Raw genomic sequence first — 26,706 nt, 5'->3', positions numbered from 1 at the left:
AGGCTAAATTAATTTTAAAGAAAAAAAAAACCTTAAATTCCCCAAACTAACATTAAAATGTTTAGAGATAATTTATGAGGTGTCAACATACTATTTTTGTCTATATATTGACGATAAAAATATTTTTCAACTTTTTTTTTAACTATTAATGAAATCTTTTAAAATTTAAGAGCATTTTTGAAACAAAATACTATTTTCATTACGAGCATATTAATGAAATTTTTTTGATTTTTTTTTTTAAGTTTAAGTAGTTATTTTTCTATTAATTTAGCCTTTAATTATTAACGTGAGCCCAACCAATCCGATCATCCAAATTTTCTAATTGGTTCAAAAAATTTCAAACACAATCGAGATATATTACATATCCCAACTATTTTGGATATGCAAAACACAATCAATATATGTATCAAAGAGTATCTTATAATTTTATGCAACTGAGTTAGATACATTATTCACCTATCAAACTTGTAGCTTTAACAACTCCACATGACTTATCTTATGGGACCCGTCTATTTAAAAATACTACCGTACTAACCATAACTAACTACATTTTCGTTTATCAGATCAGTTTCTGGGGTACCCTAAAAAAAGGAACCTTTCCTCTCCCCAGCCATTTGCCATTTCGGGTTAAGAAGATGTGAAAGCGCCTCTCTCTCTATAAAAACCGTGCGTTCGAAGGTGTGAAGTGAGATTTATTTACATTATTTCAAATAAAAATTTTAAAATTAGGAATAATTAATATAAAAATCATAAATAAATTTATACTTACTAATAATACAAATAGTTATTATATAAACCTTAACTTTTATTATATGATTTGATTGGAGACATAATTAGTGTCATCAATATTTTGGCACACCAAATTCTTCTTCATCATCAATTTGATTTTCATTCCATCATGAATCCAAATTGTCCACGATAACACGGAATCCAACGAATAAAAACTAAACATTTGTTTGTCGGTAAGTTTTATCTCGTACCCTCGTGGGCACGTTTCTTCCAGAGTCATCGATCTAATTGAAATCAATTAATTCATATAAAATATGAGGTGGGTTTTGAGCTGATCGCTTCTATAGGCTTCCTCTCCTATCTGTTCCATTACAAGGTCGATTATCGGGTCAAACCGTTAGGTCCCAACAAGGTTATCGGCATAATTAAATTAAGTTTAGTTATTTTTCTACAAAAATGTGTCGAATATTGTGTATATTATTGATTTTGTTACAATAATTAATCTCGAGTGTATAATATAGATTAAACGATATAATGATGATTATTATTTATATTTTAATTATTTTATTTTCTTATTTATTTATATATGAAATTAAAGATGTGGGATGGAAGCACATGCTTCATACTTATTTCCAAAAGTATAGCTCCATGTGATCATTGTCTATTGGTATGTACTCATGAAATGTTCATCAATTACTTCATATCAAAAATAATAATAATAATAATAATTATTATTATTATTATTATTATTGGAATAAAATTAAATTAAATCTAATTTTTGTTGTTTGGTTTAATTATTTTTAATAGCATAAAATTTATTAATTAAAATTATTTTAAAAGTGAAAACCATGATTAAAAAAATTGACAAAATTATTTTATCCGAAAAATAAAACTAGAATTTTTTAGAGAAATTAAATCTTTAAATTTTTATTTCTTATATAATTTTGGTTAAATTTTAAGTTTTTTATTTTTTTTTTTTTTTTTAGATTTGTATTTATTTAACGTTGGAAACATATTTAATTAAAATTTTGAATTATTAGAAATTTTTAAAAATTTCTAATAAGTCTTCCCCGATCGTTACATGCTGTAAGTCGTTGTTGTTGCATTTTTTCCTTGCATCACATATAACACCAATTTCAATCTCTCAAATCTTGCTTTCAAAACTCTCTTTTGAAATCTCTCTGCCTTCGTTTTCTAAATTTTTCTTCTTGAACCCGGTCTAGAGACTCGAGCATACGTCGCTTGGCCGTAGGCGACACAAGAACGAATTGACTTAACTCACTTGTTGATAGGAAGTGAGTACTGCACAATCACAAGTCCGCTACCATCAAAAGTGCGATTGTGACAATTCTCGTAAGAAAATTTTGAAGTATTAATTGTGTTTTTACTTCTGAATTTTACCCGTTCTTAAATTTTTTATTTTATATTTAACAGATTCATAAATTTTAATAAAATAAATAATTTGTAGATTAAATTTGTAATTTTGAAAGTTGTCGATAGACTAAATAAAAACGCGTTACAAAATTTCTTAAGAATATATTATATAATAAAAAAAATAAAATAAAATAAAAACCCTAAACATAAATCCTGCATCCAACTTATTATGCCGGTCCTTAACGGTGTCTTAGGGAGCATCAAGACCCCACCTTTGTTCCTCGTCTCCTTAGTTGACCTGTCATTGTTCCCCACTTCCCTCTTCTATATATCCCTTTTCCCTTTTCATTTTCCCATTCTAAACACACAAAAAAACACCCATTCTTCCATCAAATGGCAAACGAATCCCTCGGGCTCGAGATCACCGAGCTTCGCCTAGGTCTCCCTGGCAACAACGACAAAAACGAGAAGAAACGAGCCTACGCAGATATCGTCGATGAAGATGAGCCAACTAGGGACGATGTCGACCGAAAGAATAACACGACGAGTAAGGGACAGGTCGTGGGATGGCCACCTGTGTGTTCTTATCGAAAAAAGAATAGCTTTGGAGAAAAAGAGTCGTTGCTTAAGAATGAGAATTCGAAAATGTACGTGAAGATTAGTATGGATGGAGCTCCATTTCTGCGTAAACTTGACTTGGGTTCTCATGAAGGTTACTCGGATCTTGCTGTTGCTCTCGAGAAGCTCTTTGGTTGCTTTGGAACCGGTAAATTAATTTAAAGCTCTATTTTCTTCCTCTTTTATACACTTTTTTTTACCATTTGTAGAGTAACTTAATAAGTTAATATTGCATGGTAATTAAAAGTTCTTTCATTCTAGAAAAATATATAAATAAGAGTATGGGCAAATTTGTAAAATGACAGGGAAGACATCAAAGCATGGAGAAAGTTCTGATTACGTTCCCATTTACGAGGACAAAGATGGAGATTGGATGCTTGTTGGAGACGTCCCATGGGAGTAAGTTTACTTTTTATCTTTTTAATTTCTAAATTTAAATTTTCTTTTTACTAAAATTAAAATTTCATTTTCTTTAATTTAATAAATCATGTAGGGTAAAATTTTAAATCAATAGCTTACCATCGATGTTCCCGGTGAATAACGTGTGTCTAAACTACTCTCATGTTCCCGGTCGTAAATTAAAAATGTCCATTTAACCCATAAATAAGGATTATATTTCCTACCCCCACCTCAATCCTACTCAAATCTTTGCGTTGTGATCCCTAATTTTTTAGGGTTGAATATGTTATACATCGAAGATATTATCCATTAAATACTCTTTAAAATAGATATATTTTTAAAAAAATTAATATATAAAAAAAATAAATGAAAAATTTTGTGGACGTAGAGATTGAATAAAGGATGGGGAAAAGAACGGGAAAGCTTCTCCATCCCCGCTCCGGTAGAAGGAATATATATATATATATGTTAAATTACCGTTGATTAACGGTGCTTTAAATTGAAGTCTTCCGTCAAAGTCAATTTGATTTGATTGATAAAATCGCTATTAATCTTCAACACTTCATTTATGAAGAGAGGTAGGGGATGGGCAAAATGGTCTTTTCAAATCTCCCATTCCATTCATTAACGCGCACAACATGATACCGACACGAACCAAACCTTAATAATAATGTCAGCCAGATTACAAAGTTGTCCCTCACTGCATTTCTCCTTGCCCCCTGCCCGACACATCCCATTTATTTAAAATCATAATAATCCAATTTTATATTTGAAAAGGATTATTCCCTAATTAAATTTGTTATTATAATTTTAAAAAATTAATAATATTATTAATTTTTCAGGATGTTTATCGAATCGTGCAAAAGGCTAAGGATAATGAAGAGATCCGAGGCCAAAGGGTTCGGCCTGCAATTTAAAGATCTATGAGCATTGAGCAGAAGAAAATGGAAAGAAGAGGAAGATGTCCTCTAAAAATGAAGGCATATTTTCGTTAATTTTTATATTTTTAATCTTTTGGTTAATTGTTATGACTTTATTTTGTTTGAAAATAGACATAAAAGTCATTCCTATAATTATTATAGGACCTCTTTATTAATTGTAAGTGTGCCATGCTATTTTAGGAGGGACATTTTATATAATTAGATTATAGTAATATATAAGTTATTTTACTTAATTTTATTTCGATACTCATTTTCAATTAGGATGTGTTCATATGACCCGATAATTCAACCAACCAAACTACCCAACTCAAACCATAAACGATGGGTTGGATTATATTTTTTTCGGTTTGAGGTGGGTTAAATTTTAAAAAAACCCAAAATTCAGGTCAATGACATTTTTTTGGTTTTGTCAACCCGACCAATCCAAAAATAATTTCAATCCAATCTAACTCTATCATACTTTTAAGATTACCCAGATTAAAAACATTTGACATTTATCACACCGATGTTAGTGATAAGCTGCAACTTGTGAATATTTGTTACTAATGTGATTTTAATTATTAATTTCTAATTTTTTTTCTTAGTTCATATAAAACTAATATTAGCCAATTATCCAAACAAATCCACCACATTGGGCCTAAGCCCAAACTTTTGTCTATTGGATTGATAAGCCCATATTGACCTCAACTTGTAGACTTGAAGCCCAAGTTACACACTTTTGAAAAATTCTCATAAATTTTTAAACGGTAACTAAGTACCCAATAAAAGTTCGAATTTTCAGTGTCTAATAAAAGTTTGAATTTTTTTTAAAGACTAAATTTGCAATTTATCGAACAATCCAAAAGTAAGAGCTCTTACCTGTGTGTAAGTAGTAGGTAGGTGGTATCCACATAGGGGTGTAAAAAGGCAGTCAAAAAGAGCATGTGAAAGCTGAGAAACCCACCTAATAACCAAGAATTGGATTCCTTTCTTCATCGATTTCAACCACAAGCAGCCTCTTTGGATCTGACCCACTTGGCCCTTCCGAGTATAACGTGGGAAGATAAGCCTTGTACGCCGGCAGATAACGTGAAACAAAATCTCTAACCTGAAAACCACCACCACCACAACTTCCTCATCCATACAATCAACTACTTCATTACCATCTTACTAATGCAACTTTGATGTTTCGTTTCGGAGTACCTCTTCGTCGCTCATCCCGGGTTTTCCTGCCTCTCTCATTGCAATCTCTGCCTGCAAATTCATAACAATATGCAGTTCTTAAGGTTGCTGAAACCCAGTTGGTTGTATGGTAATAATGTGTTAACAAAGCTTACCTGCAGCCGCCAATTGTAAACACAACTGGGGTCGTTTATCTTGATCACGATCCACGCCTTTATGTACTTATCCCAAGCGTTGTAGTACGCTTTCATGTTGTTGTTCACTGTCTCAAGCTGTCAAATTTGAATGTTCATTTGAGAGAGATTTTCTCATGTTTTGTTTTCCTTTGTTAACGATAGATTGACTGGAATAGCCCAAGCCACCGCTAGTAGATATTGTCCTCTTTGGACTTTCCCTCAAGGTTTTAAAATATGATTGGTAGGGAGAGGTTTCCACACCCTTATAAGCAATGTTTTGTTCTCCTCTCCAATCGATGTGGGATCTCACAATCCACCCCCTTAGGGACCAGCGTCCTCATTGGCACTTCGCCCGGTGTCTGACTCTGATATCATTTGTAACAGCTCAAGCCTACCGTTAGTAGATATTGTTCTCTTTGGATTTTCCCTTTTGGAGTTTCCCCCAACGTTTTAAAATGCGTATGGTAGGGAGAGATTTCTACATTCTTATAAACAATGTTTCGCTCTCCTCGACTTATGTGTGATCTCACATTCACAAATGAGGGCAAGCTTGAAAATTAAGTTCTGGAAAGTTGAAAAGGGTAACCTGTGGATCAACTGCTGTGACAGCTTCTGTCGAGAGCGGTTTGAAGCCAAGCATCCAGCCTTCAAACAAGACAACCTAAAGGTAACCAAATCAAAGTTTATGTAGCTAGGTGCAATAAAGTTTAAGTTCCTTCTTTGTTAAATTAAATATCTTACTGTTAGTGGTCCTTCAACCTCTGGCCAAGTAGAAGGATCAGCCCTGTCACCTCTTCCACTGAATGCAGACTGGTTTAAACAGAGGACAAGGGGGGCTGAGAATCACAAGTGGCCGGAATTATATAGAAGCAAACCAAGAGGATGGCTATTTGCACTTACTTTATCATATCTGGGAATCTTCATCTTTAAACCTTCATTAAAAGAGAACTAAATTAGTAAACAATCAAAATAAGGGAAACAGAAGCAAAAGAAGTGAAGGAGATGCTGACCTTCCTTGGTCATCTTGTATAGAGCTGTGAGTGTTTCAACCGACAGTTCGAGATCGTGACTTCCAGCATTTCCACGAAACTAAAAATTGACGAAGTTATAACTAACGGAAGGAATATAAGAGGATGAGACCAAAAAAAGTTACCTCCAGAAGTGCATTTCCCGCATTGCTTTCCCTCAGTTGGGTCTACCATGTGACACTTAACTTATTAATAGTTCTGCAAACGGAAAGGAAATGCTAACAACATCATAGATGGCAAACCAACCTGCCCTTCAGCTGTGAGATAGAAGTCATCAATGGATAACATAGCAGACTTCCTGAGATAGAACTTCAGTCAGAAATTCAGTCACTACTTCAGCAGATACTCAGCCCTCTTTATGGTAAATTTACTAGCATCGCAGCCTACCTGCCTGTTACTTCGAAAAGATAATTGAGAGCATACACGAGTGTCGTCTTGCCACAACCTTGCGGAGCGCTAAATCCTATCTACACAAGCACCAATAAGTGGTTTGAAGACAAGTAGTCAGAGGAATAAAGAAAATTTAGCTCTGATAGTAATAGCCAGCGTAATTAATAGGCCACGAGTAAAGAACATCCATGAAAGCTTAGCCTCGTGCGAAACATCTTAATTCCTCAAAGCGGAAGAACATCAAATAATAATTATAAGCAGGTTTGCAATGAGATTAAAGCTTACCACTAAGGGAGGTATTTCTTCTTCTTCTTTAAATGAGGAATGGTGTTGAGATATTTGATCCTCACACCAAAAAAACACAGGTATATAGTAATGGTAAAATCTTGCTTTCTGGGGAATTGTGAGCTCCATTTCATTAACCTTGAACAATCGACAAAGATAAGAACCATAAGCCAGCCATTTATCTATGGCATCAGCTACATTTTGAGGGCTCATACCCAACTTTTCTATCAAGGGACCTGAGCATATGAATTCAAAAAGATCCTCCACAGTGGAAACTTGTGCTGGTTTCATGGGTAATGCATAACAAACGGTGCCTTGATAACACTTGTCGGAGGCAGCAACGCTGCAACCCGAGGAGTTATCTTGAATCCATGAACATCCATTGCCTAGAGTAAAAGGAAGAGATCAATGATTAAGAACGCAGCATACTATACAAGATACGGTAGAACAGCATTGGCCATCAAACAATAGAACTTCAGCTTTCTGAAACTATAAATAGAAGCTTCACTACAAATATTGAAAAGTTCATCATAAAATACAAGAATTAGCTCTCTCTGACCTCACTATAAATTACAAACTATTTATGTGAAATCTCACGGAAATCTCACGGAGGAGAACAAAGCATTCTTTATAAAGGTGTGGAAATCTTTCCCTAGCATACGCGTTTTAAAACCATGAGACTGACGGCAATACGTAACGGGTCAAAGCAAATAATATTAGCGGTGGGCTTGGGCTGTTACATTTTATGATGCTTTTACATATCATAAGTCTCATATAAGAATGTCCCTTAAACGGAAGGGAACAAGGTTCCAAGCATGAACAGAACGATCTAAAAAGAATGCTCAATCTAGAGAGATTGTCATATCTCTATGATGAATGTATAACGAAGTTTGATGAGTACAAAGATAAAAGGAAAAAGGGATTACTCTATACGTTAGAAACCAAAAACATCCAAACACCAAGAATGGACAGAATCCATTTCTAGAACCAAATGATATTGCAGAAAAATAAAAACAACGTTTCATTCTTGCATCATGAAACCAAATTCCCAAGAACATGTCGCAACAATTTCCCTCCATATTAACAGAGAATATTGCACAGCCAAACGCATAAAAATAACCTCCCTAAAAGTAGCACAGCATTCGAAATCGAAGAACATTTCATAACCTTCCTAACATTCGACAACCAATTACTCCTCACCATCATCAGAAACCATTCCAAGATGCCAAACAGAGGATATGACAGAACCAAATAGACAAAACCTGATAATCACCAATAGTATTTCATCAAAACTAAGTCGTGAGAAGAAAATACCTGATTTCGCCAAATCGGTCGCCAAATAACAGAGTCTAGAAATGGACTGATCGGTTTTACCCATCGCAAATGAAGAAGAAGAAACAGAGACATGATGGACGTGAGGGGAAGAGCGGAATTTATAAAAACCAACGCCATTACTATTGCTACAGAAAACAGAGGAAAAAATTGAAGTCTGAGATAGCAGCTGAGTTGCCATTCTTATCTATCGCTCACTGTGAGAGATTCGTAATCGATTATCATCTCCGAGTCTTCATGGTTCTGGTTCCTGGCCGGCTTTTACGCGCCAGAAATGAAGGAAGGTCGGAAGGAGAGAGAGAGATGAAAGCTGTGCGGATATGAATTGAGAATTTGAGATGACAATTCTCTCTTGTTCTCTGAGAAAAATTCAATTTTCTCTCTCTTTTTTTTGTTTTTTTTCAAAGAACGAAGATCATATTCAACCAAACTCTGCGTCGGTTCCTTACGCCATATATTTTTTGTTTATTATATTTATTTTATTTTAAAATGCAAGCCATTTCTCGTTTTAAATTATTTATACATTTATTAATAAATGTCACACCACACCTATTCAACTCAAATCATGGTTGAGTTAGAATTTTTTTAAAATAAAAAATTCAATTCAATCTACGAGCAGACGTTTTTTCAATTTGATCAACTCAATCGATTCGAAAATAGGGTTATAACTCAACCCTCTATTTTTAAAAGTTTAAAATATTTAAAGTTGGTAAGTGATGATTGTAACTTGTAAATATTTGATATTTAAATTTTACTGGATTTTAGTTATTAACGTAGGATAAATATAATTTTTTTAAATAATAAAAAAAATCAATTTCGACCGGTTGGATTGGGATAAGCTGTGAACTCTATTTAGGTGACTCGGATCATCAATCCAACTAACTCGAAATTTTCGAACAATTCAAAACATTTTTCTAATTCAACTCGTAAGTATTAGAGACTTATATATAATATTAAATTTCATGAATTCTTAAATTTTAAAATTTTTATATTGAATTTCTAAATATTAGAGACTTATAAATATAATATTAAAATTTTTAAAATTACAAAAAAAAAATTAGATATTGATCTAGAAATATCCCAAATAATATCAAATTTTTACAAATAAATAGATTTTAATTAATATTTTTATAGGGATAAGATTTTATTTAAATATAATGATCAACTTTCATTTATTCTTATTTTTAGTTGAGATGTATAATCTTGTTTGTTTTTTTTTTTTTAATACAATTCGATTCTAAAATTATAATAAAATAATAAAAAAATCCACATCTTTATAATTATTACGCTCTTACTTGAATAGTGTTAGATGAACATGACTCCTAATTGGTCTAAAGCCTTTTAGAGAAGCTTAAAGCAAAGTTACGAGAGCTTATGCTCAAAGTGGACAATATCATGTCATTGTGGAGAATCGTGATTTCTAATCTGATATCAGAGTCGTGCCCTAAACTTAGTTGTGTCAATAGATTGATAAATCTTCAAATGTCGAATAAAGGACTCCAAAAGCAAAAAGAGTCGAGCCTCGATTAAAAGGAGACGTACTTTGTTCGAGAAGAGGTGTTGGATGATGAAAGTCCCACGTCGACTAATTTAGGGAATGATCACGAGTTTATAATCAAATAATACTATCTCTATTGCTACGAGGCTTTTTGGAAAAATCCAAAGCAATCCCACGAGAGCTTATGCTCAAAGTAGACAATATTATATCATTGTGTAGAGTCGTGATTCTAAACAAGTAAAACTACAATATAACAAAAATATTAATTTTTAAATTTATTTAAATAAAAAAAATATCATTTTTAGTTTAAAATTTTGAATATCTAATTTAAAATATCATTTTTAGTTTAAAGTTTTGAATATCTAATTTTTGTGTCTTTGTATTTCAAAATATTATATTTTTATTCATAAATTTTGAATTAATTTTTAGACCTATCTTTAAAAATTTTATTTATATGATCTCTACAAATTTTGTTATTATTTTTTTAAATTAAGCGAATATTATATTTTTATTCATAAATTTTGAATTAATTTTTAGACTTATCATTAAAAATTTTATTTATATGATTTCTAAAAATTTTATTATTATTATTATTTTTAAATTAAGCGAATATTATATTTTTATTCATAAATTTTGAATTAATTTTTAGACTTATCATTCAAAAATTTATTTATATGATTTCTAAATTTTTTTTTATTATTATTTTTTAAACTAAGCGAATATTATATTTTTATTCATAAATTTTGAATTAATTTATAGACTTATCATTAAAAAATTTATTTATATGATTTCTAAAATTTTTATTATTATTATTATTTTTAAATTAAGCGAATATTATATTTTTATTCATAAAATTCATTTTTAGACTTTTATTTATATGATCTCTAAAAAATTTAATTTTAATTTTATTTTTAAATTAAGCGTTCTTTTATGAATTTTATGACTAATAAATTTTAAATTTATATTTTGTATTTTGTAGATGGAAAGATTTTAAAATTAAAAAACTCCAAAAATTAAATTTTATCAAAATTTAATTAACAAATTAATAATTATTGATTATTTGGAGATTAATTTCGGTTAACTTAAGGAACATTTATGATTTATGATTAAGATAATCTAACCTCTAACTAGGTTTAGTGTGCGTTTATGTGTTTGATTTGGTTTGGTTTAATTTGGTTGTCATGTAGTATACTTGCTATTATTAATCATGTCACATTGCGTAAATACATTAAAAATCATGTATATTTGTTAACAATTTATTTAATGCATTCCATAAATAAGCATCATTTAATGAAAAAAGGTGTGCACTTGTCATCGCACACGTGAATTCGTTGAACGTAACAATATTAATAATTGAAGAAATTAATGCTTAATATGTGACGTCTAAGTGATTACGAGGATAAGATGATTAAGAAAAATTTTAAAAATTGAAAGTTACTGCTTATACAAACAACGTGTGCCTTTTTGACCCCAAGAGTGAGGACAAAACATGTTGAAAAGATAAGTGTTAGTTTGTGGGGATAATTTTTATTCTTAAAAATAAGAAGCAACCTGGTCAGAGTAAGGGTGTACATAGTCCGAGTTGGGTCAGGTTGAGAAATTTTTTTTTTTACCCAACCTAGTTCGGGTGGGTTGGATCGGTAACCAACCCAATCCAAAACTTTTCACAACCCAACCTAACCCAATCCTCTATTTTCAGGTTGGGTCGCAAATTTTTTTTTTTTAAGTTTTATTTATCAGCAATTTATAACTATTGGATACAATTTTAAATAAAATATATTAAAAGTTTATAAATAAACACAAATCCATCTATATAATTATTGAAAAAAAATAAAAACAAATTCAATAAAAAAATAATAGAAACTATTAAAAATAATAAAAAGTTTTCAAAAAATAAAAAAATAAAATAAATTAAAAATAATAAAAAGAAACATGTAGACGGGATTCAGTACCGAGCCCATTAATATGAAAGCATACTTAATATATTTTATATATTTTTATTTGGCTCGTGTCGACTAAAGATTTTGCTCACGAACCCAAAATAGAACGTTCAGGTTTAGAAAAATGAACCCAACCTATTCGAAATGCCAATCCAACCCAACCCACCTCGAGTTGGGATGGTCTAGGTTGTCAGGTTGAATATACACCCCTATTTGAAAGGATATAAATGTATTTAGATTTACAATAGATAAAAAAATAATATAAAATTGGAAACTATTTATAATATTTTTTATTTTAAATAACGGAGAATAATCAGTAATTTTTTCAAAATGGGAAAAAGATAAAATTTTACCCTAAATTAGTGGAATTAAACTAAAATTAAGAAACACAAAAAAGAAAAAAATCAGGAATTAGGCGATTATGTTCAAAACCATAAAAGAAATAAAATAAAAAGACAAAAACATGGCATGTGGCCAGACCTACGTAAGCTCGAAAAACCTTGTCCAATAACAAGGCAACACAAACTCTGACTCTGTTACGTGGCAAAATTGAATAGGTTGAATAAAAAATTTTAGAATATCGAAAAACAGAGGATAGGAGCTCAGTTTGACATTACAAAAGTAGCCTTTTGTTCGTTGGAAAGAAAGGGGTAATAAGGTAAATTTGAGGAATAAAAATTGAGAATCTGGACTCACGCGCGAGCTTACCGTAAGGTGATAATAAAAATTGAAGAGCTGACAGCTTCGAGTCCACGCAGTGTGTTGTTTTCACTTTTTTGGTCAAAACAGCAAACGCCATTAAGACACGATTATTCATTTAATAATATTATTAATAACTGTTTTTCTTTTTTATTTATGTTTTTAATTTTGTTCTTTTGAAATCTTTTCGTTTTTTTTTTTCCAGATTTTTTTTGCCCTTCTCTATGTTTCAAATTTCGATTTCATCCCGCTCACTCCCATTCCAACTTTACTCACCCACACACCACTGTCCTTTATCTCTCCGATATTCTTGTTTTGATTCGACCTTTTCGATCTTCATCTCGAGCTCCAATGGAGGTCTTGGAGCTTGGAAGATAGATTCAGGTTTATTTCTTGTCCGCTTCTTTTTTGATTTTCGCGATTGTTTCGTCGTTGTGGATTAGGGCGGAGTGGAGTTTGATGTTCTTGAAGATTTTGGGATGGATTTTATGTGTTGGAATGGTGGGATTTGTGGGGGTTTTAGCTCGGCGATTTGGGGTTTTGATGATTGTGGAAATTTTGGAGAAAGAAGTGGAGGAGTTTAGGTTTGAATTGTTTCTTAAAAGACTGTGCAATAATGAAATGGACATTTGTAGTAATTTGGACGTAATGCAAGAATGTCAATTACACTGCTGAGACTTGGATTTGGTGCAACACATTGTGTAGATCCTTTGATTTTCCCCTTTTTCTTCTGCTTTCTTGGTGGCCAAGCACCTTGGTTACTTGATACTTCTTTTCTTTATTGTTTTTTACTGGTAAACTACTTGGAAATCCATGTTTGTTCATCACATTCTCTTGAACTAATGCCAATCAGTTCTTTAAGCTGCTCAATGTTCTAAACTTATGATTGGCCACTCCATTGTTGATGAACATGGTGGAGTTACTACTAGGGATAGTTTAATGGATTTAGTACCTTTTGGGATTTCAAGAAGTGCAAGATGTTAGAAGCTCATATGGGATCTATTGATTTTTTAGATTGGTTAACCCGGCAACGTTTACTTTGAATTCCTAATGTTTCTGCCTATCTTTCTCATTTCTTTGTAAATGTCTTTTGTTTCAACTGTGTGGTGAAGCTCAATGTAATTTCAATCATGACTATGGATTAATACTGCATATATGATAGATCTGCGATATGTGAAAAGCGTGCACTATTTTAATCAAACAGTTCACTTGAAATTTGCAGCTACCATACTGTTTTTTTAATCCAAAATTTGAACATTCAAGGGTGTTTGTACCATGGAGCTTCACTATGTTTCTTGTATCTCATCAAATCTTTAAGACCTTGTTGTTTAAATGAAAATTTATGGTGTTAAGATCGCTACTTGAGAGCTGTTCATCTGCCACAGGTTTTACTCTGATGCATTTGGATGATTTAATCTTCTTTGAGACCTTCAAATATGAGAAAAGAAGAAAATCTCATCAGGGAAAATATTGGAGAATTTCCTGGTAGAATTACACGTGCTCGAGCTGCTGCATTTAGTGCGTCAGGGCAGCTGCCTCCAAAAGTTCCTGCATATCAACAAGAGAGGCGGGCTGCACGAGCTAATTTGAAAAGAGCTGCTTCTGAAGAAAATAGCTGCCCTTCTATTGCTAAATCATCTCGGCCATGTAAGAGGAGGGCCGTGCTTCAGGATGTCAGCAATATTGGCTGTGAACCTTCGTACTCAAAATGTTCTAACGCAGCTAAAATTGAGGTGAATGGGTTTTCTTTCTCCATATTCGATTCTGGATCTCTATGAGCCTTACAGTAATCTTTCCATGACTTGGGACTAATAAAGTTTCTTCGAATTTATTTCCACGTCTTATGGGCTACTATTGTATCTAAAAATTTTCTCGTGCATTGCTTTGAGGACGTAATAGACGGATATCTTTCCGAGTTATGCAGCTTTGTGGTTCTGGAACTTACCTTTTTTCTTTTAACAGACCAATAGTTGCAAGCCAACACTCAGAAACCGTATCAAGAAGTCCAAAGGAGCCTCATCAGTTGGTGTGGCTAACTCCAAGGTTCCTCTTGGTCTTAGAACCAAAGGAGCTTCATCAGTTGGTGGGGCGTACTCCAAGCCTCTTGATCTTAGAACACAAGGTGTACAAGCAAATGTGAAATCAAAAGCTAAGTTGAAAGTTGAGCATTCAAGTAATTCTGAAGACCATGAGGCACATCATCGGGTCGGTGGTATAAAGGAAGAGGTCACAAGTGATTTTCGGGATGATAATTGGAGGTCTCAAAGTCCTTCAGAGTCCCAAAATTTTCAAAATAAAGGTACTGATTCTCAACTTTTTATTCTCTAAACTTTAACTCATTCATAACCCTCTGAAGGAGCAGGAAAAGAGAGAATTCAGCCTACTTTATCATGTTAATCTCTTTTTAAGGACATTTTCCCCTTATTCCTTATTTTTATATATAACCTAGATGCACTTTACTAGATACTGAGCACTCTAAGCTGATAAAAGTTGTAATTTGATTGCAATTTTTTTTATTACTACGGAAGGAAATTAATTACTTTGGTTTGCTTGAGGTGACCATTCAATAAAACAAGGTCGGCTTTCCTCTTCAAAAACCATGTTAATTTTTCTGTTTATAGAAGCCATGTCTCATATGATGAAGTTGGTGTTGGGAATACTAATAAGAATGCTGGTGTTCGAGCTTCTAGGAAACATCTGAAACAATGTTTATTCGAGAAACCAATAGTTCAAGCAACAATATGTTTACTCTAGAAAGTAAAAACAATATCATTTTCTTTAAATGATAAGATAAATAAATCACTTTAAAATTCTTAATTTCAAGTTTTGATAGTGTTGTCACCTTCAAACATATAAACTGCTGACAACATATTTGATGAAAATGGAAACAACAGAGAAAGTGTCGCTTATGGGGACTAGAAGCAACCTGAACATTACAGACATTGATTGTAATGACAGAGATACTCAACTGTGCACTGTCTATGCCAATGATATCCATAACAATTTACGCGTTGCTGAGGTACGTGATGTTGATTACTGTTCTTCTTATCTACTTTCTTTTTCTATTTTTCGTATGGCATTTTTGCTCATGGTCAGTGTGAATAAAGGGAAGAAAAGTGATATTGCACTTATAGAGTTCACAATACAAGGAAGCTATATTTGTTTAGCATATATGTGATTATATTGATTAGGAAGGGCTTTAATAAGTTGGGATCCGAATAAGAACGCGAACACCAACTATTTTGTCGTATGTATTTCTCTATCGGATCAAGAGAATTTGCACTTCTGATGGATGCAAGCAATCAAAATGACTATCCTTGTGAAGGACATCTATCCATACGACTTTTTGTAATTATCCGCTTGGTTTTATTCGTGTGGATTGGAACCCTTATTGTAGTTAGGCATATGATTTTTTTGTATGTCCTTTGTACAACTGTTCATATTTTTCAATGTAAGTTCGGTTTCTTATCTAAAGAAGATACCCTGAAGTACTAAAGTTGCATGTGTTGAACAGTTGAAGCGTGTCACGTTTCCTGACATGGAATGGAACATTAAGATTCCCCAATTGCTTTCTTCAACTCACATAATCAACCTTAGATGTAACTTAAGCAGTTTGTTTGAAATGACAAACACGTTTTTTTGTTCGGACTTCTGATATGTTTTCAATCAACTCATAATCCTTGTTCTAGGATGATGCAATCATTGCTTTTGCGCCTTTAGGATCTGAAAACTTTTGCTATATATTTAAGAAACCTGAATGTTCTTGGAATGTAGTATTGGTGTTAGGCTATATACTCTTTCAATTCCATGATAAATTGATTAAACTTGGTTCCACTTTTAAAATTTAACGTTAAAGATTATATTATCTTAACTGATTGAATTTTCCTCTCTACAGCTAACCAGAAGACCGCGTCCCAATTTCATGGAAACAGTGCAGACTGATATTACCCAAAGCATGCGGGGTATATTGGTTGATTGGCTCGTTGAGGTTAGTGTTGCTTCGTTAAGCCTTATTTACTTAATGAAATCATAGACTAATACTTGATTTCTTGGAGCTGTGGGATATCTCATAGTTCTTCCAAATTTCTTAAATTTTATCGAACTTATACCACGGAAGAATGAAGTTGCACGAGCATTCATCTCGAAACAGATGCACAATTGTGAAATGGCTGATTCACAAATTTTTCATTTTAGGTATCGGAGGAATACAAGTTAGTACCAGATACGCTCTACCTAACTGTATTTTTCATTGATTGGTATCTCTCCCAAAATTACATCGAGAGACAAAAGCTTCAACTGTTGGGTATCTCTTGCATGTTAATCGCCTCGTAAGTTTCTCAGATCTCGAGCATAGTCGTCTATGTACTTCATCCAAAAGTCTGAGTTATGTTCTATGCCAAGTGATAAACCCCCTGCAGTACGCAACTATTGATGATATTAAGTGAAAAAATTTGATGTCCTCATAACAAGTATCTTGCAAATACTATTTACTATGAGAACTCGAAAAAGCTCATCCAAATATGAGCTGTGCTATATTGATTTGAATATGAAGGAAGTAACACCAGTGGTCCTTGTGCCCTCCAGGAAGTATGAAGAAATTTGTGCTCCACGTGTTGAAGACTTTTGTTTCATCACTGACAGCACCTACACAAAAGAGGAGGTATTGAATATGGAAGGTCAAGTATTGAAGCATATGGGCTTTCAACTTTCTGCACCAACTGCAAAATCTTTCCTCAGGTATTTTTTGTTTGTGATGAGCTGCGCAAGCAATGCAGTGCATATATAACTGTGTATAAAGGCTCGGTGTTCTTATCCGTGCATGTTTTTTATTTTCAGGAGATACGTTCGAGCTGCGCAAACGACATATAAGGTAACAATTAGGTGGTCGTACCGTACTGCCTGATAGTTTTAGAAGCTTCCTTACTTCTTGTCTTATACGCAAAGCTTATATTTCTCGACTTTCATTGGTATGCAGACCCCTAGTCTTGAACTCGAGTGCCTCGCCAACTATCTCGCCGAATTAACACTGGTTGACTACGGTTTCTTGAACTTTCTTCCCTCAGTTATAGCTGCATCAGCTGTATTTCTTTCAAAATGGACGTTGGATCAGTCGAGTCACCCATGGGTATGCATTTTCCCGTCGCTTATTCTTTTCATTCATGTAGTTCTAAAACCCTTGCCAGACTTGTTAAATTCATTCTTATTCTGACAGAATTCAACACTGGAATACTATACCTCATATAAAGCATCAGATCTGAAAAAAACTGTTCTTGCTTTACAAGATTTACAGTTGAACACCAATGGTTGTCCTCTTAGCTCGATTCGCGTCAAGTATCGACAAGAAAAGGTAAATGAGTACACACTATAATAAGTCCATAAGAAGTCATAATATGTTTGTTAACTTGGATTTGCTGTGTGTTTTCTCACGAACTGTCGTCTTGATAACAGTTCAAAGGCGTCGCAACTTTGTCTTCCCCGAAATTACTCGATACACTATTCTGAACCACGTGCTAGACGAAGGCCAACCATCCACAATTTGCCAACAGTTACCATATATAGAAGCTTGAGATTCTCTTTCTTTGTGATTAACTCGACATGTTTAAAGCCTGAGGTCTAATGTTAATCCTTACCCTTTCCCATTAACATTCTTTTTCTCTTACATTTTTTGTTTTTTGAAGCTTTTCTGTTTATAGTTTTGTGACTTTGGTCATGCTCCTCCCCAATTGATATCGTGGCGGGCGGAGATAGGCTGTTGAATATATACATTCACAGAAGGAAGCTTTGTCTGTAAGACCATGTAGAATTGCCACCCAAGATTTTCTTTTCTGTATTTACTGCTAATTTTGTTGACAAAGTTCTTAATGAATTCTATTACACACCAGACTTTGTCTCATTGTTTTGCTCCTTCTATGCTAAGTTTGTCAAGTTTTGGCACAAGTTTGGGCGTTGTATTGATGTGGATATAATAAATTGATGATATGATGTTCTTTACACTTCAAATTGTTGCTCAGCTACTGATGTTTCTTGACGAATATATTGATTCTTGTATTGAGTGATTTTTTGAAAATAGAAAGTAATAATCTACGTGGACATCATGTCCTGCCATGTCAGCAAGTTGAACCAAGACACTTGCTTTGACCAGATGAGCCAATGAGATTATCTCCACCTAGCTTTGCCAGCTCTAGACGATGCTTCTTAGTCGGATATTGTTGGTTATGGAATCTTGTATTTATAGTAAAAAGGTGGGTAGAGATATATACGATAGATAGTATATATATATATATATGATAGATCTGATACCAATATATATCTCCTGATATGCCTTGAAGACACATGACATTTGCTCACTTTGGAAGTACTAGCTTGACAGAAGACTTGACATGCACTATAGGTCCGACTAAGAGTGTATATGACGTTGAGTTGAGAAATTCTTTTGGACCAGTCTAACTTGAGTTTAATATATTTGTTTAAGTAACCAAATCTCTCTATTTCTGGTTTGAGTTGTCAGGTTGTTTTGTTTAAGTAATCAAACCCAATCAAACTCAATCCTCTCTATCGTTTGAGTTGTCGTCCTAATCTACAATAAACGACACATTAACAAGGCTTGAGTTGTCAGGTTGTTTTTTTTGTTATATTAGCAAGGCTTGAGTTGCCAAGTTGTTTTGTTTAATTATTTTAAAAAAACTTATCTGTAATAAATATTACATTAACAAACTTGAGTGAATTTTAAAAGAACTTATCTATAATAAAGGTTACATTAACGATAACAAATAAAATCTTATAAAACTCATATAAAAAAAAAGTCACAAAACTCACAATGCATCACCAACCTCAGTAAAACATTATTAGATAAATGTTACGGTAACAATAACAAATAAAATATTATAAAACTTATATATAATTAAAAAAAAAATCACAAACTTACAACACATCACCAACATCAGTTACAAGTAATTTAAACTATTAATTAATTAACTAACAAGTACAATTTATTAATTAATTAGCTTATAAAAAATTATTTATTGCTGATTCATTAACCTATCATAATTTCCAAGTCTAATTAATTGATTCAAATTCAAATTAATAATAATAGATATAATTAATAAAAATTAATTAAATCTTGTATGGTAATTTTTTACTACTTTTAATAAATTATTATAATTATATAAGATTTATAAGAATATTTAATTTAATCACTAAATATTCACAATTAAAAGTTTATATAATTTTATTAGAATTATTTATTTGAGGAGAGTTATTAAGGTAAATTACAAAATAAACTTGAGGAATATGAATAAAAATTAAATTACTTATATTTATTTTAAATAATTGAACTTAATAAAAATAAAACAATTAAAAATTAATAAAATTGTTTGAAAGTTTCTATATAACATTTACCCTACAAACACTAAAACACACGATTATCTAATTTTCAACATATCTTATTCTCAAATATTTTCCACGAGAAAATATTATATTATTAAATAAATAATCGATACTACGAAAAATAACCGACTTAATTATGAATTAAATCCAAGATTTTCTTCATCACGAGAGTATTTTGTGAAATAATTTTAAAATTTTGAACTTTTTAAAATGTGTATAATTTAATTAATTATATATATATATATATATATATATATATAAAAAAGGAGGAAACACCATAAAAGAACTAAAAGAATAAATTTAAAATCCGTATACCAAAAAGAATCAGTACTGAGTACTTAGAATACCTTTGTTTTTTTTTTTTGTTTTTTTTTTTTTTATAGAAATGTTTTAAAAAATAAATGAAAAATGAGATGAATGGTCCATCCTGGGTTCCATGAATTTATCAAAGTGAGCGCAGAGATGGATCGATGCGAGGAGACAAGAGCAGCAGTGCTCCTTGTCATCTCTCAGACACTGACAAAGAAAAAGAGAAAAAAAGGACGAGAGAGAGAGAGAGTGAGAGGTTTTCGTTTTTCAATTCGGGTCCATCGGCCAGCCAGAGCTGGTCTTTTTGTCTCTGCCGTCCAAGAAATTGGTAATTATAATTCAATATTATATTTATTTCTCATAAGCTTATCAAATTAGCCACTCAAATTGGCGAAAATAACACCACAAAACAAGGGTTTGTTTTGTTTAATCATAGTGTTCATCCGTTTTGGGGGCTTTTTTTTGGTTCAACCAAAGGGGTTCTTCATTTTACTCTGTTTTTGGGGGTTTTTGTGCGTTGGAACGGTGGAAATGGAGTTTTCTTTACATGGGGTCCTCTAATTGAGAGAACCCATATGAAAATTTGAGCTAAGGGGATGAAATTTGGCAATATTCTGGCGTGCAAACGGACAAAGCCAGGTAACGAGCGAGGCAGAGAAGTCAAAGTAACGCACAAAAGTTCACGATAGCGTGTATTAACCCACTCTCCAAAGTAGAATAAAAAGGAAGGAGATCAAAAAGTCTTTTGGCTTTATTTTGCCTTATCTTTGAAGAGAATCATATGTTATTATTACCATATTGGCGTCCTTCAAGGCGTGCCTATCCCGATATCCCGATACCTTCATATAAAAACACTCTTTCTCGTCCCCAAAATTGAGTTTGGGGCCTTTTGGGTTGGTGGGTCTTGCGGGAAAAGGGCTACGAATCATCTATATTTTTATTTCTTCGAGTTTTGAAGGAAGTTTTCAGGGTGGGTTTTCGAGATCGGTGGGTAAAGTAGTGTAAGTTCAAAGTCAAGGAGTCTTTTGGTGGGGATTGAAGCTGTTGGGATTGGCGTGGGAGGTGAATAGGGAAATGGGTTCTTATGGAAGGCTTGCGAGAAGGGCATTGGAGACCGAGATGCCCATCATGGTTAAGGTATAATCAGACGCTCTCCCTATTTGGTGTGCGTTGCTTCGTCTAAATGTGCGTGCCTGGTTGTTTCTTGGTCAGGGTAATAGATTACTATTGAATAATCAATGGATGTTGAACTTTTTTGCAGATTCAAGAACTTGTCCGAGGAAGTACAAATGTTTTGTCCCTTGCCCAGGTTGGAGTTTCATTTCAATTACTCGTTTTTTGATTTGTTTTTGATGATGGGGAAGCGAGGAAAATTGTCTATATTGGGTTTTCAATGCTGCCATGGCTTGATGGTCTTGTATTTTTATATGGTCTTTTGCTGTAGGGCGTGGTCTATTGGCAACCTCCAAAACAGGCATTGACGAAGGCTGCAGAACTTGTTTGGGAGCCTTCAGTCAGTCGCTATGGGGCTGATGAAGGTATCCCTGAGCTGAGAGAGGCGCTGACAAGAAAGGTAAGGCGTTAGATACAGTTACCTTGCTTACCAGCTCTGACCATTGCTATAGATATGGGGGTAGGTGAGGGTGGCTTGCTTGTCTTTTCCTAGGCTACCGGCTTGGGATTTTTATCTTAATTTGTTTTACTCCTTCTATTGGGGGAAGGTTGAGGATTGTTGAGAGGAAAGTCCACATTGGTATGAGACCTTTTGGGGAAACCCGGAGGGCTTATGCTCAAAGTGGACAATATCTTACCATTGTGGAGGTTTGTGGTTCCTAATATGGCATGAGAGTCTGTCAATAGAATCTTCAAATGTCGAACAAAGAAGTTGTGAGTCTCGAAGGTGTAGTAAAAAAGTGACTCAAATGTCGAACAAAGGGTGTACTTTGTTCGAAGGCTCCAAAGAAGGAGTCGAGTCTTGATTAAGGGGAGGCTATTTGAGGGCTCCATAGGCCTTAGGAGAGGCTTTAGGTTGTACTTTGTTTGATGGGAGGATTGTTGGGAGGGAGTCCCACGTTGGCTAATGTAAGGAATGATCATGGGTTTATAAGTAAGGAAAACATCTCCTTTGGTATGAGGCCTTTTGGGGAAACCAAAAGTAAAGTCACGAGAGCTTATGCTCAAAGTGGACAATATCATACCATTGTGGAGGTTCGTGGTTCCTATCAGGGAAAGCCCGTCTTTGGATGTATGTCTTTGAATCCTTTCAAGGTATTGGAAGTTGATGCTAATACTAAAAGAGTGGATGCAAATTTTTTATGGCACCCGAATAAGATTATACCAATGAACTGAAATGCATAACATACATACAGAATTGTTAATTTCACATCTCTCGTTCATAATACGTTCGAGGTTATAATGTTACGGCGCTGCTGGTACAGCCTTATAGTCTTAGAAAATTCTAGCCTTTTATAGCTCTCTATGTGACTGTATCCTACTTCGTATCTGTGAGTTTGCTACATGAAGTCATGTTTCTTTTATCTATTTTCCAGATTGGTTTGCTTCAACAATGAGTAGTTCATATTTGTTTTCACCTTACTGGCTTTTGCTCTTCTCAACTCATCATCTTGATTGGTTTCTGAAATGTTGAATGATTAAATTTTGTCTGTTTTTCTTATCAATATCTTTCTTATTCTTTGTGAGATCCCATATCAGTTGGAAAGGGGAACGAAACATCCTTTATAAGTGTGTCCCTAGTAGACACATTTTAAAAACCTTGAGGGGAAGCCCGGAAGGGAAAGTTTAAAGAGGAATATCTACTGGCAGTGGGCTTGGGTTGTTACAAAGGTATCAGAGCCAGACACCGGGCCATGTGCTAGCAAGGAGGTTGAACCCTGAATGGGGGTGGACATTAGGCGGTATGCTAACGAGGACGCTGGGTCCCAAAGGGGGTAGATTGGGGGTTCCACATCGATTGGAGAGGGGAATGAGTGCCAGCGAAGACGTTGGGCCCCGAAGGGGGGTGGATTGTGAGATCCCACATCGGTTGGAGAGGGGAACAAAACATTCTTTATAAGTGTGTGGAAACCTCTCCCTAATAGACGTGTTTTGAAAACCTTAAGGGGAAGCCTGGAAGGGAAAGCCCAAAGAGGACAATATATGCTAGCGGTGGGCTTGGGCTGTTACAAATAGTATCAAAACTGGATATCGGGCGATGTGCCAGCGAGGACGCTGGGCCCCGAATGAGGGTGGATTGGGAGGTCCCACATCGAGTGGAGAGGGGAACGAGTGCCAACGAGGACATTGGGCTTCGAAGGGGGGTGGATTGTGAGATCCTACATTGGTTGGAGAGAGGAACAATGTATTCTTTATTAGTGTGTGAAAACCTTTCCCTAGCTGACGCGTTTTAAAAACCTTGAGGGAAAGCCCAAAAAGTACAATATCTGCGAGCGGTGAGCTTGGGCCGTGTTCTTTCTCTGAAATTGGATTCTTGTTTGTAATATGGAACTTGAGAGTCATGTTATTACTAAATCCTTCTGTTTGTTTTGCAGTTGCATCAGGAAAATAAACTGTACAAGTCCTCTGTGATGGTTACAGCCGGTGCAAATCAGGTGATGATAGTGCATATCAAAATTGTTTGCTCTGCTTGTATATATTATTACCTTTCTTTTTTGAACACTTCCTTATGTTAAGTACTTTTAACCATTCTTTTCCTTTAGTAAAACGTAACTCCGATTTTACTGCAGGCGTTCGTGAATCTCGTTCTTACATTGTGTGATGCTGGGGATTCTGTGGTTATGTTTGCTCCATATTACTTCAATGCCTACATGTCTTTCCAAATGACTGGCGTCACGAATATATTGGTCGGTCCTGGTGACCCGAAAACACTTTATCCAGATGCAGGTTAGTATTACTGGTTGATTACATATACATAGCCATGTTGCTTTATTCAAACGCTAAGCACTATGTCTTTAGCCCTTTGTATGTGACCCTTGCTTTTGTGGTGAGGGTTAACCAAGAACTCTCTAAGAACACAACTCTCTTATGCGCTTTCACCGAGTAAATATGTTTATTATCCACTTCGTACCGTTCGTGATGATCCTCTATGTGTTTAAGTTGCTCGTCATTAACCATAGAGGACGATACTACGCCAGAAGTTACTTCCTTCCATGGTTCGAATTGATTGTTGCATTTTGGTGACATGTGTTCATGTACTAGTTGTATTTCTGCCTGTGAATCGTGTATTATCGTCAAGGACGTTGCTTTGTCCTTGCCTTTAAAAGCGATGGTTTGTCTGCTGTTCGACTCATAGCATGTTATCGTAATTCGGTTTTCAGACTGGTTAGAAAAGACATTATCTGAAGCCAAACCGACCCCTAAACTCGTCACTGTCGTTAATCCCGGGAACCCATCTGGCACCTATATTCCGGAGCCTCTTCTCAAGGTTTTTGACTCTCTTGCCTCCCTGTTACTCCTGCTATCAATATGTTTTCAGATGCTTTTGAGTTTCCTCTTTTATTGTTACCTGAATCAACTTTTTGCTTCTGTTTTTGGGCACTTGTAGAGATTAGCAGAGCTTTGCCAAAAGGCTGGGTCTTGGCTTGTTGTGGATAATACCTATGAGTAAGTTCATTAAGGTTTTGCAGTTCCTTTTAGTTTAATGATACAAACATTTCGTGTGCGTGCGTGTATATGAACTGTGAGATCCCATATTGGTTGGAGAGGGGAACGAATTATTCTTTATAAAGGTGTAGAAATCTCTCCCGAACAGATGTGTTTTAAAATCGTGAGGTCGAAGGCTATACGTAACGGGCCAAAGCGGACAATATCTGCTAGTGGTGGGCTTGAGTTGTCAAATGGTATTAGAGCTAGACACTGGGAGGTGTGCCAGCGAGGACGCTAGCCTCCAAGAGGGGTGGATTGTGAGATCCCACATCGGTTGGAGAGGGGAACAAAACATTCCTTATGTGGGTGTGGAAACCTTTCCCTAAGAGACGTGTTTTAAAACTGTGAGGTCGATGACTATACGTAACGGGCCAAAGCGGACAATATCTGCTAGCGGTGGGCTTGAGTTGTTACAAATGGTATTAGAGCTAGACATTGGGAGGTGTGCCAGCGAGGACGCTGGCCCCCAAGAGGGGTGGATTGTGAGATCCCACATCGGTTGGAGAGGGAAACAAAGCATTCTTTATATGGGTGTGGAAACCTTTCCCTAATAGACACGTTTTAAAACTGTGAGGTTGATGACGACATGTAGTGGGCCAAAACGGACAATATCTACTAGTAGTGATTGAGTATTATGTTTTGGATTGGAGGACTGACGGAAAACAACAAATCAAGATAGACCGAGTATTCTGTTTGTGGTGGAACTTGTTGAGGTGGATATCGTACGTTTCTCGAATGGAGGGTACTATCAGCCCGTTCATCGCCGTTTGAGGAGCAGATTCGTCATCGCCTTAAAACGTAGAATGATAGTTTTTTGAGTTCTTGAAATTTGTTGTTGCAGGTACTTCATGTTCGATGGCTTAAAACACTCTTGTGTCGAAGGGAATCATGTCGTCAATATATTCTCCTTTTCGAAAGCCTACGGAATGATGGGATGGAGAATTGGATACGTAAGTAACGTGCTCTCGGCTCATCGATCATCTCGCTCTCGTTCTCATTCTCGTATCTTTTTCTTGTAAATTTACGTCGTGTAGTCGTAACTAACGATTAAAATATGCAAGCAGATAGCATACCCTACAGAAGTTGAAGGGTTTGGAGCCCAACTTCTAAAAGTTCAAGACAACATTCCCATCTGTGCTTCAATATTATCACAGCATCTTGCTCTAAACTCCCTGAAGTTAGGCCCGGAGTGGGTAACAGAGCAAGTAAAAGAGCTTGTCAAGTGCAGAGATATCATTCTACAAGCACTCACCCCTCTAGGACAAGGCGCTGTAAAAGGAGGGGAAGGTGCCATATACCTCTGGGCCAAGCTTCCCGACGAGTTCATCGACGATCATCAAGTCGTTCTTTGGCTCGCTCGACGACATGGGATCGTTGTAATCCCTGGTTCTGCTTGTGGGTCGCCGGGGAATGTCAGGATCTCGTTCGGAGGTTTGATGGAGGACGATTGCCGAGCTGCTGCTGAGAGGTTGAGGAAAGGTTTGGAAGAGTTGTGCAGTGCTGGAATGATACAGTGATGAGATGAAGACACCAAAGTTGATTACTTTCTGCATTTGAATAAATATTAAAAAAAAAAAAAAGAATTGTGTAATAATAATATTTATTGAAATGTGACACAAAACTCCCATCACATTCTAATGACTCTTTTGTTTATATAAAGTTGACTTCCCTCCATTACTTTTCAATTTTAATTTTGATTGGGCCCATTTTTCGGCCCAACTTTTTTAGCTTCAAAATTTAGTGGGCCCATTTTGGCCCAATATTTAAGTTCAAAATTTA

The 26,706-nt window shown here is 34.7% G+C and overlaps 4 protein-coding genes and 1 long non-coding RNA gene across 7 annotated transcripts; 3 read left to right on the top strand and 2 right to left on the bottom strand.

Annotated features, from left to right (window-relative positions):
• Window positions 1-588: 588 nt before the first annotated feature.
• Window positions 589-24,727, bottom strand: LOC111456438. The gene is made up of 3 exons (XR_002712762.1): window positions 24,716-24,727; window positions 9,749-9,752; window positions 589-655 (listed from the first exon to the last, which is right to left on the bottom strand). It is a non-coding gene; the product is annotated as an uncharacterized LOC111456438 (long non-coding RNA).
• On the top strand, window positions 2,441-4,246 carry LOC111456436 (auxin-induced protein AUX22). The gene is made up of 3 exons (XM_023098293.1): window positions 2,441-2,869; window positions 3,027-3,120; window positions 3,963-4,246. The coding sequence occupies exons 1-3, from the start codon at window positions 2,497-2,499 to the stop codon at window positions 4,045-4,047; spliced, it is 552 nt and encodes a 183-aa protein (XP_022954061.1). The 5' UTR covers window positions 2,441-2,496; the 3' UTR covers window positions 4,048-4,246.
• LOC111456433 (D-glycerate 3-kinase, chloroplastic) lies at window positions 4,671-8,840 on the bottom strand. Of its 2 annotated transcripts, none has more exons than XM_023098289.1 (12): window positions 8,416-8,840; window positions 7,102-7,487; window positions 6,814-6,893; window positions 6,673-6,724; window positions 6,552-6,593; window positions 6,409-6,487; window positions 6,299-6,336; window positions 6,140-6,208; window positions 5,985-6,059; window positions 5,378-5,494; window positions 5,244-5,294; window positions 4,671-5,148 (listed from the first exon to the last, which is right to left on the bottom strand). In XM_023098289.1, exons 1-12 carry the CDS (start codon window positions 8,612-8,614, stop codon window positions 5,005-5,007), a joined length of 1,332 nt encoding a protein of 443 aa, XP_022954057.1. In that variant the 5' UTR covers window positions 8,615-8,840; the 3' UTR covers window positions 4,671-5,004. The 2 variants fall into 2 exon arrangements, with proteins under 2 accessions (XP_022954057.1, XP_022954058.1); XM_023098290.1 differs by having other exon boundaries at window positions 6,299-6,330; window positions 8,416-8,839.
• Window positions 12,745-18,561, top strand: LOC111456432 (cyclin-A2-3). 2 transcript variants are annotated; one of them, XR_002712761.1, is made up of 12 exons: window positions 12,745-12,954; window positions 13,956-14,303; window positions 14,533-14,869; window positions 15,465-15,589; window positions 16,466-16,558; window positions 16,765-16,898; window positions 17,155-17,307; window positions 17,407-17,440; window positions 17,546-17,695; window positions 17,783-17,917; window positions 18,019-18,181; window positions 18,264-18,561. XR_002712761.1 is itself a non-coding variant. In XM_023098288.1 (11 exons), exons 2-11 carry the CDS (start codon window positions 14,007-14,009, stop codon window positions 18,070-18,072), a joined length of 1,512 nt encoding a protein of 503 aa, XP_022954056.1. In that variant the 5' UTR covers window positions 12,745-12,954; window positions 13,956-14,006; the 3' UTR covers window positions 18,073-18,561. The 2 variants fall into 2 exon arrangements, 1 of the variants encoding a protein (XP_022954056.1); XM_023098288.1 differs by having other exon boundaries at window positions 18,019-18,561.
• Window positions 20,469-26,612, top strand: LOC111456434 (aromatic aminotransferase ISS1). Its single transcript, XM_023098291.1, has 9 exons — window positions 20,469-21,402; window positions 21,527-21,574; window positions 21,710-21,838; window positions 23,814-23,873; window positions 24,009-24,165; window positions 24,600-24,706; window positions 24,827-24,885; window positions 25,769-25,877; window positions 25,992-26,612. The coding sequence occupies exons 1-9, from the start codon at window positions 21,340-21,342 to the stop codon at window positions 26,442-26,444; spliced, it is 1,185 nt and encodes a 394-aa protein (XP_022954059.1). The 5' UTR covers window positions 20,469-21,339; the 3' UTR covers window positions 26,445-26,612.
• The last annotated feature ends 94 nt before the right edge of the window (window positions 26,613-26,706 follow it).

This window comes from Cucurbita moschata, unplaced genomic scaffold, assembly GCF_002738365.1.
Source record: "Cucurbita moschata cultivar Rifu unplaced genomic scaffold, Cmos_1.0 Cmo_Scf00018, whole genome shotgun sequence".
Taxonomy (NCBI): domain Eukaryota; kingdom Viridiplantae; phylum Streptophyta; class Magnoliopsida; order Cucurbitales; family Cucurbitaceae; genus Cucurbita; species Cucurbita moschata.
Note: the sequence above shows the minus strand (reverse complement) of the source record. Positions and strands in the feature narration are given on the sequence as shown.

What these genes read in the sequence shown, in the direction of transcription:
- LOC111456436 (XM_023098293.1), top strand. Translation starts at nt 2,497, where the DNA reads ATGGCAAACGAATCCCTCGGGCTCGAGATCACCGAGCTTCGCCTAGGT. An exon ending in CTTTGGTTGCTTTGGAACCG is followed by an intron (nt 2,870 to 3,026) that starts GTAAATTAATTT and finishes GTAAAATGACAG; the next exon opens with GGAAGACATCAAAGCATGGA. An exon ending in GTTGGAGACGTCCCATGGGA is followed by an intron (nt 3,121 to 3,962) that starts GTAAGTTTACTT and finishes TTAATTTTTCAG; the next exon opens with GATGTTTATCGAATCGTGCA.
- LOC111456433 (XM_023098289.1), bottom strand. Translation starts at nt 8,614, where the DNA reads ATGGCAACTCAGCTGCTATCTCAGACTTCAATTTTTTCCTCTGTTTTC. An exon ending in CGGGAAATGCACTTCTGGAG is followed by an intron (nt 6,488 to 6,551) that starts GTAACTTTTTTT and finishes GTCAATTTTTAG; the next exon opens with TTTCGTGGAAATGCTGGAAG. An exon ending in AGATTCCCAGATATGATAAA is followed by an intron (nt 6,209 to 6,298) that starts GTAAGTGCAAAT and finishes TGTTTAAACCAG; the next exon opens with TCTGCATTCAGTGGAAGAGG.
- LOC111456432 (XM_023098288.1), top strand. Translation starts at nt 14,007, where the DNA reads ATGAGAAAAGAAGAAAATCTCATCAGGGAAAATATTGGAGAATTTCCT. An exon ending in ACAATTTACGCGTTGCTGAG is followed by an intron (nt 15,590 to 16,465) that starts GTACGTGATGTT and finishes TCCTCTCTACAG; the next exon opens with CTAACCAGAAGACCGCGTCC. An exon ending in TCTTGCATGTTAATCGCCTC is followed by an intron (nt 16,899 to 17,154) that starts GTAAGTTTCTCA and finishes TGTGCCCTCCAG; the next exon opens with GAAGTATGAAGAAATTTGTG.
- LOC111456434 (XM_023098291.1), top strand. Translation starts at nt 21,340, where the DNA reads ATGGGTTCTTATGGAAGGCTTGCGAGAAGGGCATTGGAGACCGAGATG. An exon ending in TTACAGCCGGTGCAAATCAG is followed by an intron (nt 23,874 to 24,008) that starts GTGATGATAGTG and finishes ATTTTACTGCAG; the next exon opens with GCGTTCGTGAATCTCGTTCT. An exon ending in TGGGATGGAGAATTGGATAC is followed by an intron (nt 25,878 to 25,991) that starts GTAAGTAACGTG and finishes ATATGCAAGCAG; the next exon opens with ATAGCATACCCTACAGAAGT.